Source organism: Saimiri boliviensis, chromosome 16 (genome assembly GCF_048565385.1).
Source record: "Saimiri boliviensis isolate mSaiBol1 chromosome 16, mSaiBol1.pri, whole genome shotgun sequence".
In the NCBI taxonomy this organism is placed as follows: Eukaryota; Metazoa; Chordata; class Mammalia; order Primates; family Cebidae; genus Saimiri; species Saimiri boliviensis.
In genome coordinates this window covers 631,541-649,229 of record NC_133464.1, presented here as the reverse complement: position 1 = coordinate 649,229, position 17,689 = coordinate 631,541, and the positions used below count along the sequence as shown (strand labels likewise).

General features: G+C 58.5%; 1 protein-coding gene across 6 annotated transcripts in view; it reads left to right on the top strand.

The window, feature by feature from the left end:
• TMEM255B (transmembrane protein 255B) overlaps positions 1-16,945 on the top strand; it is a 45,658-nt gene extending 28,713 nt beyond the window's left edge. The window contains exons 5-10 of one of the 6 annotated variants that reach the window (XM_074387388.1): positions 5,353-5,433; positions 6,578-6,663; positions 7,622-7,781; positions 8,686-8,873; positions 9,214-9,357; positions 14,573-14,741. In XM_074387388.1, coding sequence (XP_074243489.1) covers positions 5,353-5,433; positions 6,578-6,663; positions 7,622-7,781; positions 8,686-8,873; positions 9,214-9,357; positions 14,573-14,645 — 732 coding nt within the window. In that variant the 3' untranslated portion in view covers positions 14,646-14,741. Of the gene's footprint in view, positions 1-5,352; positions 5,434-6,577; positions 6,664-7,621; positions 7,782-8,685; positions 9,358-10,736; positions 12,421-14,572 lie in introns of those variants that run through there. The other 5 variants (XM_074387387.1, XM_074387389.1, XM_074387391.1 and 2 more) reach the window with 5 other exon arrangements.
• Positions 16,946-17,689: the final 744 nt, after the last annotated feature.

The following is a 17,689-nucleotide window of genomic DNA, read 5'->3' as shown; positions in this document are numbered from 1 at the left end:
ACCACACACAACACATACTACACCAGACACCATACACACCACACACACACACTTTTCACCTCTAAATGAACAAGTTTTCTCTAAAATCGCAGGCCTAGAGAGCGTTTCTGTGTCCTCCTGAGGCGGGTCCTTGGGCTGTGCCATCTCCGCCTCCTCCCCGGCCGGGCTCCTCTTGCCATCTGGGTGGTGGCTCGTCCCTGGGAGCCGCGGAATTGCTTGTCGTGAATGCACAAACCAAACACGTGATCGTTTCTGCCTGTTTTCCCATAAATCACACTGACAGGCACAGAGAGTTGACGTTAAGCCTTTGCCCCAAAAGTTTAATTAGATGCAGGCAGATGTGGGAGCACACCCACAAAACACATGTGCACACACACACACACACACATGCACACACAGGGAGACATACCCACACACCACAGCTCACACATATACATGAAGACATGCACATCCACATTCACGGCTCACATACATGCACACAGACAGGGAGACACGCACACCCATGCACTACAGCTCACACACACACACACACATGCACACACAGGGAGATTTACAGATCTGCACACCACGGCTCACACACACGGGGAGACAGACACATCCACACACCATGGCTCCACCCCCACACAGAGATGCACACCCACACACCATGGCTCACATGCACACACACATACACAGGGAGATGAGTACACCCATACACCGTGGCTCACACATGCCCACAGGGAAACACGCACACCCACACACCATGGCTCACATGCACACACACACAGGGAGACACACACCCACACACCATTGCTCACATGCACACACACACAGGGAGACACACACACCCACACACCACGGCTCACACATATACACACAGGGAGACACACCCACACATCACGGCTCACACACACACAGGGTGACATGCACATCCACACACCACAGCTCATACATACACGCACAGAGGAACACGCACATTCACACACCATGGTTCACACACACACAGAGATGTGCACATCCACACACCACAGCGTGCTCTCTCTCTCTCACACACGCACACACACACACACACACAGATGTGCACAGCCACACACCACAGCTCTCTCTCTCACACACACATAGGGAGACATGCACATCCACACACCATGGCTCACACACACACACACAGAGGGAGATGCACACATTCACACACCACGGCGCGCTCTCTCTCCCTCTCTCTCTCTCTCTCACACACACACACACACACACAAACACAGAGGGAGATGCACACATCCACACACCACAGCTCACACAAACACACACACATACAGGGAGACGTGCACCATGGCTCACATACACAGGGAGATGTGCACATACACCACAGCGTGCATACACACAGGGAGTTGCGCACATCCATACACCATGGCACGCATACCCACACACACACACACAGACACACACATCCACACACCATAGCACACGCACACACACACAGAGGGAGACTTTCATATCCACACACTACAGCTCACACACACAGAAGGAGATGTGCACATCCACACACCATAGCTCACACACACACACACATCCACAAACATCACACATGCAGATGCACACATCCACACACCATGGCAAACACACACACACAGAGGGAGACGTCCGTATCCACACACCATGGTCCACACACACAGACACACACAGAGAGAGACGTGCACATCCACACACCATGGCTCACAAACAGGGAGACACACACATCCACACACCATGGTGTGTGTACACACACACAGATGTGCACATCCGCACACCATGGCTCACACACACACAGGGAGATGCACACATCTACAGACCACAGCTCACACACACACACACACAGGGAGACATGCACATCCACACACCATGGCTCCCACACACAGGGAGACATGCACACACACACACCAGAGTATACATACACACATGGAGATGTGCACATCCACACACCACGGCTCACACACACACAGGGAGATGCACACATCTACACACCATGGCACACACACATACATACAGGGAGACATGCACATCCATACACCATGACTCACACACACAGGGAGATGTGCACAACCACACACCACAGTGTGCATACACACACAGAGATGCATTCACACACCATGGCTCACATACACACAGGGAGACATGCACATCTACATACCATGGCTCCCACACACAGGGAGACGTGCACATACACACGCCACAATGCATACATCGAGATGCACACATCCTCACACCATGGCTCACACACACACATCCACAAACATCTCACACATGCAGACGCACACATCCACACACCATGGCTCACATACACACAGGGAGACGCACACATCTACACACCATGACACACACATACACACATCCACAAACATCTCACACACACAGATGCACACATCCACACACCATGGCACGCACACACACACATGCAGAGGGAGACGTCCATAACCACACACCACAGTACACACACACAGACACACACAGAGGGAGACGTGCACATCCACACACCATGGCTCTCTCTCACACACACACATACACACATCCACAAACATCTCACACACGCAGATGCACACATCCACACACCATGGCACGCACACACACGCAGAGGGAGACATCCATATCCACACACCACGGTCCACACACACAGACACACACAGAGGGAGACGTGCACATCCACAAACCATGGCTCACACACAGGGAGATGCACACATCCACACACCACGGCTCACACACACTCACATATACACATACCAGACATACTTCCACAGAGGCGCGAAACAGGAGTTTTCTCACTGGGCAGCTGGGTACTGGCTATTCCACGGCTTCCAGAGGGTAGTTTCCACTGCGCTCCTGGTGCCCGTAGCCATGGCCCCGCTGAGAACCATGAACCAGTCTCCATACATAGTCGAGGGCATCCCTGGCTCTGGACATCTGCCCCATGGGTTTGGGGTGCACTGCCCTCCCTCCAGGAAGGAGCCTCTGCCCTGTGGGGTTGGGGTGCACTGCCCTCCCTCCAGGAAGAAGCCTCTGCCCCGTGGGGTTGGGGTGTACTGCCCTCCCTCCAGGAAGAAGCCTCTGCCCCGTGGGGTTGGGGTGTACTGCCCTCCAGGAAGGAGCCTCTGCCCCGTGGGGTTGGGGTGCACTGCCTGCCCTCCAGGAAGGAGCCTCTGCCCCGTGGGGTTGGGGTGTACTGCCCTCCCTCCAGGAAGGAGCCTCTGCCCCATGGGTTTGGGGTGCACTGCCCTCCAGGAAGGAGCCTCTGCCCTGTGGGTTTGGGGTGCACTGCCCTCCCTCCAGGAAGGAGCCTCTGCCCTATGGGGTTGGGGTGCACTGCCCTCCCTCCAGGAAGAAGCCTCTGCCCTGTGGGGTTGGGGTACATGGCCCTCTAGGAAAGAGCCTCTGCCCCATGGGCTTGGGGTGCACTGCCCACCCTCCAGGAAGGAGCCTCTGCCCTGTGGGTTTGGGGTGCACTGCCCTCCCTCCAGGAAGGAGCCTCTGCCCCATGGGGTTGGGATGCACGGCCTTCTAGGAAGGAGCCTTTGCCCCATGGGCTACTTGTTGTTACCTGTGGCCTTGTGTCCATCCCCCCAGGGGAAGATAAACACCCAGAGACAGAGACTTGGGTCTGCATCCTCCACTGCCGAGTCACCTGAATGTGCCCGGCCACAGTAGTACTTCACAAGTGGGGCCCGAAGGACGGATGAGTGACTCTTCTCATTTGTTGCAGTGTTACTAGTAGTTTCTAATACTTTTCTTGGATCAAAACTAGGAGCACTTTGAGAAATATGCTCGTACAGTAATAAAACTAAACACGGACAATGAGACCCTGGTTTATGTGTGGGTGATGCTCTTTTGTGGCGTTTCATGGTTTTGGTGCTTCCTGCTGTCCTCTACCGTAACAATTATCAGCACTTTGCAATGGTCAGTTTATGGGTCTGTCTTCCTCACTAGTCTATAAATCCTTTAAGGGCAAGCAGTGTGTCTCATTATCTCCCCTTACACTGTGTCTGCTGCATGAACATTGCAGATGGTTGGATGGGTTGATAGTTGGATAGCACCATAAATGGGTGTGTGGCTGAATGGTCAGATGGATGGGTGATGGATGGATGGATGACAGAGAGATGGATGGATGGAAGGATGAATAATGGATGATGACGGATGGGTGGGTAGATGTGGACATGTGCATGGATTGAAGGGTAGATGGTGGATGGATGGGTAGAAGGATGGATTATGGGTGATGATGGATGGAAGGGTAGATGTAGTGGATGGATAGAAGGGTGTATTATAGATAGATGGGATGATGGATAGGTGGATATAAGGATGGATAATGGATGGACAGAAGGATGGATAATGGATACATGATGGATAGAAGATGGATGGGTGGATGTGGATGGGTGGATGGACAGAAGAATGGATGATGGATGGATGATGGGTGAATGGGTAGAAGGATGGATGACAAGAATGGGTGGATGGATGGATGTGGATAAATGGGAGGATGGATGGATGGATGTGGATGGATAGAAAGATGGTTGATGGATGGATAGATAGAAGGATGGGTAATGAAAGATCGTTGACAGGTGGATGGATGGAAGAATGAACAACAGGTAGATATGGATGAATGGAAGGATGGATGATGGATGGATGATGGATCGATAGAAGGATGGATGACAGATGGATGACAGATAGATGTGGATGAATGGAAGGATGGATGATGGATCGATAGAAGGATAGAAGGATAGATGACAGATGGATGATGGCTGGATGTGGATGAACGGAAGGGTGGATGACAGATGGATGATGGATGGATGAATGGAAGAATGGATGATGGATGATGGACAGATGTGGATGAATGGAAGGATGGTTAATGGATGGATGATGGATGAATGAATAGATAGATGTGGAAGATGGAAGGCAGAATGGGTGGATGCATAGATGATTGACTGGATGGAGGGATGTTTGGGTGGATGGTTGGAGGGGTGCATTTATTAGTCTGAAATCCTTCCTGCTGCCTTCCTAGTAGAAGAGACAATGTTTTCTTTTAGGACAAGATGCAGGACCCCAACACCTGTGGTGTGGGGCAGTAGGGATGCCTCTCAAAAGGCCAAGCACCTGTCTCCCCGTCTCGGCCCAGCCTGCGTGGCCCAAGGTGCCCTCCGGTGGGGCTTTCTGCTGCCTGGCCTCCGGGATGCAGCAGCCCAGCTGCTCTGCAGGGAGCGTGGAGTCTCCTGTCTTGTGGGCTGTGTCTGGGAGGCTGGAGTCAGTGTTGGCTTGCTCCTGGAGGCCCTGATCCTGAGACCCACAGGCCTGAAATTGCCTCTGGACTCTCCCACCTGGAGAGACCCATTTCATTCCATCTGTGTTCATCTGTTTCTCTAGGAACCAAGGCCCCTCAGCACAGGAAGATGCCAGTTTTACTCCAGTGGGGTGGGGTACTTGTACGACATCTACCAGACAGAGGTGAGCAGGAGCACTGAGGTTCGTGTGGGTTTTGCTCAGCGAACCCCACCGGCCCCATGTGGTTTTCCCTGTGCCTCGGCATGGCCTAATGGTTCCTGCGTGTGCCCCGGTGGCTGGTGAGCCGCTGATGGCTCCGTACGTTTTGGGGCCTTGATGCTTTGATGTGCCGTATTTCACTCTCGGTCAGAGCTCCAGACTTGCTTCTTTAATTCACGACAGTCTCAGAGTTCATGTGTCCAGTTCTGTGTGGCTCTCCCAAGTCGCACTTTTTTCTAACTTAATTCTTGCAATAAGAAGCAAGGATAATGCATTTACAGTGTTTGAAAAACCTCTGGATTTCCCTGAGCCACTGACAGGTGTGGTGTGACCTTGTTTCTCCTTGCAGGTGAGTGAGATTTGAGGAGTAATGACCCACGGGCAGCCGCTGCCTTCACCGCACCTGAGGGCAAAGCTCTGTGAAGTGCTGTCTGTGTGTCACCCGCCCGCCCTGTGTGGATTTCCAGCTTTAACTAAATGTGGCCTCTCGTCCTGAGCATGGGTGTCAGAGGAGGAGGAGGAGCTGGAGGCCCTCTCGGTGGCCAGCACCTGCCGGCTTGTCTGGGATTCTCCAGCAGCCACTGGGAGCATCCTGTGTGTGTGTGTGTGTGTGTGTGTGTGTGTGTATGTGTGTTGGGAGGATGGGGTGGGGGGCCGTCCTGTGGCCAGGGCTTTCACAGTTGCCACAAGGAGGTGGCAGGTGTCTCTTCTGAGGCTGCCAGTGCTGGAGCCTGGAAGGAGGGAGCCCTGGGACAGGGCCTGCTCTGCCATGCTCCGGGCACTCAGGCTCCTGTGCACCCCACCCGAGGGCCTCCTGCGCTCTGTCCTTCCTCCCAGTCACCCTGATGTTTCCCTCTGCTCCTGGGACCATGGAGAAGCGAGGCCTCTCCTCTGAGCCCCGTTTATCCAGCCTCTGGGACCAGCCCGCACCCCTGAGTCCTCCTGCAGGAAGGGTCCCGGCCCCTAAGTCCTGACAGTTGGGAAAGTCAGGAGGGGCAGCTGTTTGGCCGGGCCCGAGTGGCCACTCCCACGAGGCAGCCCTGCCCTTGGTGGGGTGGATGAGGTGGTGGGCACCAGGGTGTGACCTGACAAGGCCTCTCTGCCCCAGGTCACCTGCCACTCCCTGAATGGCAAATGCCAGCTGAAGGTGAGGAGCAACACGTGCTACTGCTGTGACCTGTACACCTGCGGGAGGTGAGGGGTGTCGCGGACTCGAGTATCTGCCTGCAGGGCAAGGCCCCCAACACGGTGCCTGCAGGGGTGAGGCCCCCCAACACGGTGCCTGCAGGGGTGAGGCTCCCACACACGGTGCCTGCAGGGGTGAGGCTCCCACACACGGTGCCTGCAGGGGTGAGGCTCCCACACACGGTGCCTGCAGGGCAAGGCCCCCAACACGGTGCCTGCAGGGGTGAGGCTCCCACACACGGTGCCTGCAGGGGTGAGGCTCCCACACACGGTGCCTGCAGGGGTGAGGCCCACACACACGGTGCCTGCAGGGGTGAGGCCCACACACACAGTGTCTGTGGGGTGAGACCCCCATGAGGTGCCTGCAGAGGCGAGACCCCAGCTTCCCCTCCCAACGTCACCCCCACACCCCTGCACCCACATCGTCTCCTTTGCTCCTAGAAGTTTATGTGAGGAAAGGAAATTGTGTACGTTTCACAGATAAGAAGACAGAGGCTCTGGAGGTAGATCTGCCCTAGAGGACACAGCTCATGTGTCAGGCAAGAGTTTAAACCTGGCCCGGCCTCTGTGCCCCATCTCAGGACAGGGGCCCGTGACCCTGACAACCTTCCATCCTGCTGTGAAGGCAGAGGTGGCTCAGCAGGGGCCCAGACACCTGTCCTGTAGGCTGTCGGGCAGAGCATGGGCTACCGGCCCGGTTGCCGCTCTTTGCCCACTGTGGGCCGCAGGTGGGGGCCTCACGGGCCAATCCCATCACTTGTAGGTTTGTCCCCCAGAGCAGCGCAGGGACGGGCGTTTGCTGGGCTCCAGCCCTGACTTCCTCCTCCGGCCCTGCAGGGCTCAGTCGAGAGGTCACCCGACCACAAGTATAACTTGCTCTAGTGGGGGCGCCGTGGGGGCGCCGTAGGGACGCCGTGGGGGCGCCGTGGGGGCGCCGCAGGGACGCTGTGGTGCCTTCTTTGTGCAGCGCGGAGCCCTCACCTGCCTACTACGAGTTCGTCGGTGTCCGCAGCTGCCAGGACGTCCTGCACCTGCACCGCCTGCTCTGGGCCTCTGCGGTCCTGAACGTCCTGGGCCTGTTCCTGGGCATCATCACCGCCGCCGTCCTGGGGGCCTTCAAGGACATGGTGAGGCCTATTGGTGTGACCCCTGCTGCTTGCCGGGGGCCGGGGCTCTGGGCCCCTCTCCCAGGGTGGGCTGGGGGGTCCCTGGCCCTCACTTTACAGATGGGCCACTGAGGCCCGTGTGTCTGCCAGCGGAGCAGGGTGTCGGGGCGACAGTGGGTGTGTACCAGCTCACCACGGGCCCGTCCCGTCCCACAAGAATCGCCTGATTTAATCCTTGCCTCCCTGCTGAGGTGGGCACAACCCATCCCCAAGAAACAAAAGTTTAGCTCCCAAGAGGGAGGCCCAGCCCTGCTGCCCGAAAGTCCCGTCTAGCAGCTGCCGGGGGCTTCAGATGGGCAGGTCCAGGGTGGGGCTGGGGCCAGTGTCTTCACAAACCCTGGAGGCAAGACCCACACAGCCTGGGCAGGAGGAGGGAGGGACAGGGCCCCTCACAGGAGCTGGGCTGGACCCGTCCTTGAGAGGCCGGCCCTCACCTGGGAACCCACAGGGACATCGCTGGCCTGGGCCCACCGCCCTCTTTCTTCTCCCTCCTCTGCCCTCTCCTGGCACCCATTTCAAATGAGATGTGCTTGTGGTGTCCTGCCAGCAAATCCCACCCGAGCCCGCAGAGAAGCTATGAGGGGGCAGCCAGGCGTGAGGGAGCCGGAGGCCCCAGAACGTGCAAACAGCAGGCCAGGGATGAGGGGCACCCCCTCTTGCACCCGCGCAAGGAGCCCGGGCAGCACCAGGCAGACGAAGGTCCTGCAGGCCAGACCCTGCCCAGCGAGGCAGCAAACACACTCCCGAGCAGCCTCTCCACGCCCCAGCCATCCCAGAGACCGTCCATCACTAGGAAGTAACTCAGCCTGGAGCCCTGCAATCTGCTCCTCAGCCTTTCCTTTTCTCAACACTTTCCTGCTTCCAGACAAAACTGGCGAAGCTGAGTGACCCTGGCATCCTGCGATCCAGCCCTCTGGCTCCTGCCCCAGTGGTCCCCACAAGCCTCACCTTGGGCCCCAGATTCCTGCACACCAACACAAGACAGGCGCCCTCCCAGGGGTCCTTGCTCTGCAGTGACGGCGGCCAGCGCCTGTTGGGGAGCAGCAGTCTGGGGTCGGGAAGGGTCTGCTGGGGTCACGCAGTGTCCTGGCAAAGGCTTCTGCCCCACGGCTCGGCCTCTCACTGGCTGTCCTAGGAGGAACCGCAGCCAGATTGCAGACAGGACACGGAAATGCGTGTCTGGTGCAGGCACCACGCTCACCTCCCACGCTGGGGTGTCCAGGCTGGAGCGGACCCTGCCTGAGCATAACTCAGCCTGAGTGTAAACGCACGCCGGGCTGGGGTCAGCTCCAGCCTGAGCATCGGGGGTCAGGGGTGCTGGGCTTTCTAGGAAGGCTGTACAGCCCCTCCTTCCATGGGGGGTGCATGCTGACCTCCCGTCTCTCCGTGGCAGGTGCCTCTGTCACAGATGGCCTATGGCCCCGGTGTCCCTCCGCAGACCCTCTACAACCCTGCCCAGCAGATTCTGGCCTTCGCAGGCTTCCGCCCGACGCCGGAGCCCGCCCCGACCTGCTCATCCTACCCTCTCCCCCTTCAGGTAGGGCCAGCGTCACCTGCTGGAGTTGCACGTGCTGGTGGCAGGCAGTGGGGTGGACGGGACGGGGCTGGGGTCAGACAGGAGGAGACCCTGCAGCCCCTCACCCTCTGGTTTAGGGGAGGGGAGGTGGGGGGCGGTGGCAACCCTGCCGTTGGGGCACCAGCCCACCACAGGGATGGCTGGGGACTGTGCCAGGTGACCCTGGGGAACCGCCACCATGCTCGGCCGGCACCCGGCTCTTCTGACCCTGGGACTGGCCTGCGTAGGCCTGGGTGGCTCCCCGCTGTAGAGGTGGAGGCTTCGGCACCTGCCTGCTGGCTGCTTTGTGTCCCGTGGGCACAAACAGGTTATTTAGGGGGAGCCATATGGATTTGCCAAAATCCAACCCCGTTTTACCTGCAGACGTGGAGACTCATAGGGTTGGTGAGTGGGACAGCGGCCTCTGCCTCCTGCCATAGGGGGTGGTGAACTGGAAAGTAGCCTTTATCTGCTGGGGGGGTAAAGGGGTGAGCGGGACAGCGGCCTCTGGCTGTGGGGAGGGAGGGTGAGCGGGACAGTGGCCTCTGCCTGTGGGGGAGGGTGAGCGGGACAGTGGCCTCTGCCTGTGGGGGAGGGTGAGCGGGACAGTGGCCTCTGCCTGCCGGTCCCATTTCCACTGCTGGGCACAACCGCCTTCTGTCAGGAAGCTCTGTCCCATGGCCACGGGTGAAACAGACCCCGATAATCCGGCGTCACTACAATGATTGTGCCGAGTTTCTTAGCTTGGCACTGCAGGCATTCAGGGCCGGGCACCGCTCTGCTGGGCACCCTGGATGATGGGGCTGCTGGGGGTCCCTGGTGTCTAGGGTCTGCTGGGGGTGGCCGCCTTCAGTCCTGCCTGGGACACAGCAGCTGTTGGGCTCAGTGGGGATGACCAGGGCCCCCACCTGACACCATCTCCCTGTGGAGGGAGCCCTTCGCTCCAGGCCTGTTTCCTCTCTCACTTTGAATATAAAGCTGGGGCCCTGCCCAAGGAACGAAAGTCCCCTGGGAGAGGTCTGGCCCGGAAGCGTCTTTTCCATTTTTGTCACACGGGAAGATGTCCCAGTGTCAGCAGATGGTGGGAGCTTTTGCCAGTGACCCCTGTGGGCAGGCGTGTCCAGGTGGTGCTACAGGCAGCTTCCTCCTCCCCCCAAGCCTCCTGTCCCTGCCCCAGGAGGAGGCGGCCCCCAGGGGCAGGAGGAGGTGGCCCCCAGGGGCAGGAGGAGGTGGCAGAGGCAGGAGGAGGAGGCCCCCAGGGGCAGGAGGAGGAGGCCCGCAGGGGCAGGAGGAGGAGGCTGCAGGGGCAGGAGGAGGAGGCTGCAGGGGCAGGGGTGTCTCCAGGGATTCTGGGCCTGCAGGTGCTCCCTGAGTGGCTCTGCACAGACATGGACTTGGAATCACATGAATGCCAGGAACTTGCAGCCCAGAACACAGCCTGCGTGGCCCGGCCTGTCTTCCAACCTCAACCTCAGCCACAGCCCTTCAGGACCCCAGAGGAAAGAGAATATGTGGTTCCCTCCGTCCCGTCCTCTCCAGGGCTGGTTTGGGCTGCCCTGGTGCTGGGGCCACTGTCTGAAGCTCTGGGGCCCGGCTTCCTGACATGGGACCTCCCAACCATCTTCCCTGCAGAGCTGGCTTTGTGGGGAGAGGGGGTGGTGACTCCCTCAGGCAGGTGCCTCCTCCCTGCCCCTGAGCCCGACAGAGGTGCAAGATGTGGGGGTGGTCCTCCCTGCCACACGTGGTCTTACGGGATGTGGGGGTGGTCCTCCCATCACACTTGGGCTTATGGGATGTGGGGACAGTCCTCCCTGTCACACGTGGGCTCACGGGATGTAGGAGTGGCCTTCCCCATCCCATGTTGGCTTACGGAATGTGGGGGATGCTCCTCCCCATCACTCGTGGTCTTATGTGATGTGGGGGTAATCTTCCCCATCACACTCAGGCTGATGCAACGTGAGGGTGATCCTTGTCACACTCGGGCTTACGGGATGTGGGGGATGGTCCTCCCCGTCGCACGTGGGTTTACGGGATGTGGGGGATGGTCCTCCCCGTCGCACGTGGGTTTACGGGATGTGGGGGATGGTCCTCCCTGTCGCACTACACAAAAGGTGGATGTTCCCCTCGTCTTCTGGGGAGGCCCGGGGCCCCCCATGGTGCAGCCAGCCTTTGCGCCAGCGTGTGTGGGAGCATAATATACACATGCTGATAATCAGATTTTGGAGATTGCAAATCGGATGAGGCTCATGTGCTCCTCAGAAGAGGAACAGAGGAGGGGCTCTGCTTCTGCAGACAGAGAGGGAATATTTAGGGTGTTCTGTGGAAGCCATTAGCTGTAGAAAATACTCTCACGTAAGAGACAGTGGGCGGTGGGGAGCAGGGACTTGAGGGTTGTTCTGAGCAGTTAGTAAAAAGGACAATTAAAGAGATCACCTTCCTTGCACCCTGCAGCTCGCTGGGATGAAGTGGCATCACAGCAGAGGACCAGTTCCTGTCCCGTTACTAAGAAATTTGCTGTTCCTTCCCCTCTGAGGTTGCTCACGGGCAGGGCCTGTCCCTAGGGGTCCCTGTCCATTCAGTGGTTAATCCCGTGGTCCTGGGGTTTACTCTGTAGTTCTTAGAGGGTTACTCTGTGGATTCTGGTGATTACTCCATGGTCCTGGTGGTTGACTCCATGGATTCTGGGGGTTACTCCATGGGTTCTGAGGTTTACGCCATGGATTCCTGTGGGGTTTCCTCCAAGGATTCTGAGGGGTTACTCCGTGGATTCTGGGGGTTACTCCATGGTCCTGGTGATTTATTCAGTGATTCCTGGGAATTTACTCCATGGGCTCCTGAGGGTTTAGGCCATGGTTCCTGGGGGATTACTCTGTGAATTCTGGGGGGGTTACTCTGGTTCCTGGGGGTTTACTCCGTGGTTCCTGGGAGTTACTCCTTGGTTCCTGGGGGGTTATTCTGTGGATTCTGGGGGGTTACTCTGGTTCCTGGGGGTTACTCCATGGGTTCTGGGGGTTTATTCCATGAGTTCTGGGGGTTAGTCCGTGGTCCTGGGGGTTACTCTATGGGTTCTGGGGGTTACTCCATGGGTCCTGGGGGTTTACTCCATGGGTTCTGGGGGTTAGTCCATGGGTTCTGGGGGTTACTCCATGGGTTCTGGGGGTTTACTCCATGAGTTCTGGGGGTTAGTCCGTGGTCCTGGGGGTTACTCCATGGGTTCTGGGGGTTACTCCATGGGTCCTGGGGGTTTACTCCATGGGTTCTGGGGGTTAGTCCATGGGTTCTGGGGGTTACTCCATGGGTTCTGGGGGTTTACTCCATGAGTTCTGGGGGTTAGTCCGTGGTCCTGGGGGTTACTCCATGGGTTCTGGGGGTTACTCCATGGGTCCTGGGGGTTTACTCCATGGGTTCTGGGGGTTAGTCCATGGGTTCTGGGGGTTACTCCATGGGTCCTGGGGGTTTACTCCATGAGTTCTGGGGGTTAGTCCGTGGTCCTGGGGGTTTACTCCATGGGTTCTGGGGGTTACTCCATGGGTTCTGGGGGTTACTCCATGGGTCCTGGGGGTTTACTCCATGGGTTCTGGGGGTTAGTCTGTGGTCCTGGGGGTTACTCCATGGGTTCTGGGGGTTACTCCATGGGTTCTGGGGGTTTCCCCTTGGTTTCCATGACTGCTCCTCTGCCATGAACAGAGCGAACACTATGGAGGTGGAAATTGGGAGCTCCCAGCAGACTTGATATTCCCTAGTGTCTCACTCTGTCACCTGTGGCCAGAAACCTGTGTGAGTTTCAGGGGGAGAAAGAAATGAGGTTGGCAGGCATCCCTGAGCCACTGGATCCCACCAGCCTGGCTGTCAGCCTCAGCATCACAGTCCCTCTGAGCAAGGGTCCCATTCTCAGCTTTACCTACACCCATGTAGAAATTTTCCTCTCAGGATCCAGAGGTCTTGCTGGCTCCCAGGGTGTCTGCAGCGCAGGGCTCTCTAGGGAGAGGCTTCTCAGGGAACCCTGCACGCCAGGGCTCAGACAGGCAGCTGGATTCTCAGGGGACCCTGCACGCCGGGGCTTAGGCAGGCAGCTGGATTCTCAGCTTCTCGGGATCCTGTGAGCTGGTGCAAAGTGAGTACACTGCACATCTGGTAGCTTGGAGTTCAAAAAACTCTGCCTGTGTTATTTCTTAGTTTGTTTTATTTATTTAAAATTTGATTTCAAGAAAGAGTTTTTAGCCCCTAGAATTTAAGGGGGGAAAATAAAAGAATTAAGATGTGTGTTGGCAGATGGAGGAACACTGGAATGTATTGATTTCAAATCTGTGCCGTTCTTCACCATTCTGGTCTCAGCATCACTTGAGTGGGGCTGTGTGTGTTAGTCAGGGCTCGTGAGGGAAGCAGAGCCCACCGGAGAATGTCGGGCCCTCTCTGTGAAGAGAGCTCAATCGGTCGGTTCTGAATGCCTGGCTGGTGACTGTGGGGCTGCAGGAGCACCACCACAGGCGGGGGACTGAGACTGGGGAGGGCGATCCCGCCCGGGAGTCCCCAGGCCGCTGGGCAGAGTCCATTCCTCCTGGGGACTGCAGCCCCTTCCCTTAAGGCCTTGCATGGATACGAGGGGCTGTCCCACAAAGTCAACTGATTACGTCAGTCACACCTGAAGGCGCCTCCACAGCAACACCCAGACTCATGTGTGAGCCCCTGGGTCAGCCACACGCTGCTGGACGCGCGGGTTCCCATGTAGGCCTTTCCTAAACACGAAGTGTCAGGTGAGATCAGTGGCCCTGGGCCTGTTGGCCCCTGACCATTTTGGAGTGACGCCAGAGGCTCCCTGGCTGCGAGGAAGTGGGATGTGCTGTGGGTACAGCCTTCCTGGGGTGTCTACCCCCCCGTGCAGCTGTGGAAGCCAAGGTTGTGCCAGTGAGGCCCCAGCCACCCTCTCCTGTCATGCCAGGGCCAGAGCTGCTCTTTCCAGTGGCTCTGGGTCCGCAGGGGACCCGTGGGAGAGGCCCTGGGTACACAGGGATCCCGTGGGATAGGCCCTGGGTCCGCATGGTGCCCGTGGGAGAGGCCCTGGGTCCGCAGGGATCCCGTGGGAGAGGCCCTGCGTCTGTAGGGGCCTGGGATTGTGGCCCTGGCATCTGTCTGGCTTCCTTGCGCTCCAGTGCGGGGCTTTCACCTGCTAACCTGGGACCCTCTCTGTTTATTGCAGCCCTGCAGCGGCTTCCCAGCTACGCCCTCCTCCGCCCTGGCCTCATCTGAGGACCTGCAGACTCCCTCTCTGAGCAGCTCCAGCTCTGGGCTTCCCAGCCAGGCCCCACCCCGCTATGCACCAGCCTATCTTCCCCCGGGAGAGAAGCCGCCCCCCTACGCACCCTGACACAGAGTGAAAACTAAGTTTGTTTAAAAAAAAAAAAAAAGGCAGCTTGTAGAAATCCCGCTATTCAGCTAACCTCCTAGAGAACCCAGGAGAACATTCCAGAAGTCTGGAATGAAGTCTGTGCCTGCCTTCCCTCCCTGAGCACATTGGTGAGGGGGCCGCCACCGGGCAGGGAGCAGGTCCCTGCAGAGCCAGGCTGGTGCTGGTCACACCACACGGCACTGAACGGCCCCACCTGGCGTCCTCGTTGAGAGCCGCTGTTCTGCTGTTTTCTCTTCCCTTAATTCGCCATTATTGTTATCTGCAAGGAGGGTGCGGCCCCGTGCCTCCCTGCGTGTGGGTTCCTGTTTGCAGCTGTGTTGTGCGTTACACGTTCACGTGTGCGTCTGTGTCTCGGAGAAGGGGAGGGCAGGGCAGGGCAGGGCCGGGCAGGGCAGGGCAACCCACCCACCCCTCGTGCTGGGCCCCTGACATACGCCGCGAAGGGAAGGACGCTTCAGCTCCTACGCCCAGCGCTGCGTCTAACCGCCCACAAGTCGCCAGAATCTGGGGGTCCGGGTGTCTCCTGGCCGCTTGTGTGAGGGTCCCCCCTGAGCTGTCTCCCAGCGATGGCACCTGGGTTTCTGCTGTCCTTCCACAGCTGCTCCTCATAGCACTACGTCTCAGGACCCCTGGCCGCTGGGGCGGCGGGGGCGGTGTTTAGGGGTCCCTCGGCTCAGGGTCTGAGGGTGCAGCACTCCCCTTGGAAACCAGCTTAGCTTCTCTGGTCCCAGCATGCACCCTGCCAGACACACCTGGGGAGACAGGTGAGTGCGCCTGGGAAGCGGCAGGTCCCGGGGTCACAGGAGGTGCCCCAGTGACAAGAGTTCAGGATGTGCCACCCAGAAGTAGCCGAAGTCTCTCGAAAAGCAGCGGATAGGGGAGGGGCTTTCTCTGAACTCCTAAAGTCAGATCCTCCACAGGGAACCGTGGGCTCCCCTGGCAGGAGGAGAGGCAAGAGGTGACCCCACTGCTCCCCAGACATGTCACAAGCCATCGAGTCTCCGTCTCCACTCTGCAGGGCCACTCGTGGTCCCCAGTCACTCCCTCTCCCCTCAGAAGCCAAGCTGGCAGCCCAGGTCTCACCCCTATTGGAGCCTCACGTCCCTCCCGGGAAAGACCCTCACAGCCCCAGCCTGTGCCTGCAATAAAGACGTGCCACTCTTCTCCCGAGTGAATCTGAGGTCTCCAGCTTACTTCACAGGACAGCGCCCGCCTGGAGGTGCAGCGGGCCCTTCCTTCCCTGCCCAGTCCTGGATCTGGGAGAAAAAGACAAGGTTGAGGGGCCACGCTCGTGCAGACACAGCCTCCTGCCCAGTCCGTTGGCCGGGAGCCTCCCTCTGCCCCACGGAGGGGCTCATCCTGTGTCTAGCGCATGTCCACACACTGATGGCAGCAGGTGGGGCCTGGGAGCACCAATGGACCTCTGAAAAGCCTGCAGCCAGCTCTGGTCTGTGAACCTGATGCTGTTTACCATTTTTATTTTATTAAATCCAGCCTTACCAAATTGCTATCCAGGAGAACATGGTCTCGGCCTCTCCTCAGGTCTGACTGGCCCTGAACCAGTCCAGGAGGCCGGGCATGAGCCAGAGGTGCGGTGTCCTGTCTGGAAACTCACCTCCAGGGCTGCCGGTGCCTTGCTCCGAGTAAGAAGCTGAGCAAGCAGCAGAGACCGAGAGGTTCCCGGAGACCGTGGGAGACTCATGAGTGCCTGGGACGGAAGAAAAGTGTGCCACAGATTTTCTGAGCCCCCGAGGTGCCCACTTTACCTCAGGGAGGCTGTGTGGGTGGTTCTCTGTGGCCCCAAAGTTGTCTGGTGCAGGCCCCCGGCTCCCTTGTCATAGGGGTGTGAATAGCAGAGAAGCCAAGTCACAGGGCTGGGCTGGCAGCCTCTGCCCACTGGAGCCCTGGCCCCAAAGCCACAGGAATAACTTTCCTTCCCCTCATGTCAGCCCTCAGCCACGGGGTGTGGTGTGGGGGCATCAGAGTGCTTCCCGAGGCTGCCCTCACCAGCTTCCCCCAAACAACCTGGAGCTTCCCTGACTTGGTCTTTTAATCTAGAGTCAAATCGGTCCACAAATATTAAACTCCAAGGTCAACAATTTTGTTCTTGCCACAAGAATGTCTTTATCCTTTACCCTAGCCACAAAGAATGTGAACAATTTGGCTGGTAGTGGCCACAGGGTCCCCCAGGCCCCAGGGCAGCTCCCACCCGGCACAGGGCTCAGCTGATGCCGTCTGTAGTGTGGGCCGGGCTGCTCTCAGGCTGTGTCCTCTCCCGTGCACAGAGCCTCTCTGGGGCACCAAGCTCTGCCGGCCTGGGTCATGGTCTGGTGAACCCCCTCCCTGGGCTCAGCTGGGGCCTCCTGATCCCAGCCTCCCCTGGAGGTGTGGGCTCCCAACCCCGCCCTTGCCCACTTCCCACTTGCAGCTGAGGCCAGTGAGGCCCTGGCGGCCTCGGGAGGCTTCGCCCAGCTGTTCCAGGAGACTTGTCTCACTGGCCCCTTGGGAGATGGGGTGGAGGCAACGGTGGGGCAGGGGTTGCTGGGGGGTTCGGGATGCTGTGGTCCCGCCTGCACTCCCTGCCTTGCTGGGGCAGCACAGGAGACAGGCTTCTCCTGCAGCTCAGGGGTGGGGGCCTGGAGCAGCTGCAGGCCGCACCTGAATTGCATCGCCCAGAATTCCCACGTGCTGTGGGACGGACCCACAGGGAGGTGATTGAGTCCCGGGGGCTGGTCTTTCCCGTGCTGTTCTCGTGATAGTGAGTAAGTCTCACGAGACCTGATGGTTATTCAGGACTTCGGCTTGTGCCGCTTCTGCCGCCATGTATGAAGCGCCTTTCACCTCCTGCCGTGATTCTGAGGCCTCCCCAGCCGTGTGGAACTGTAAGTCCAACTCGACATCTTTTTC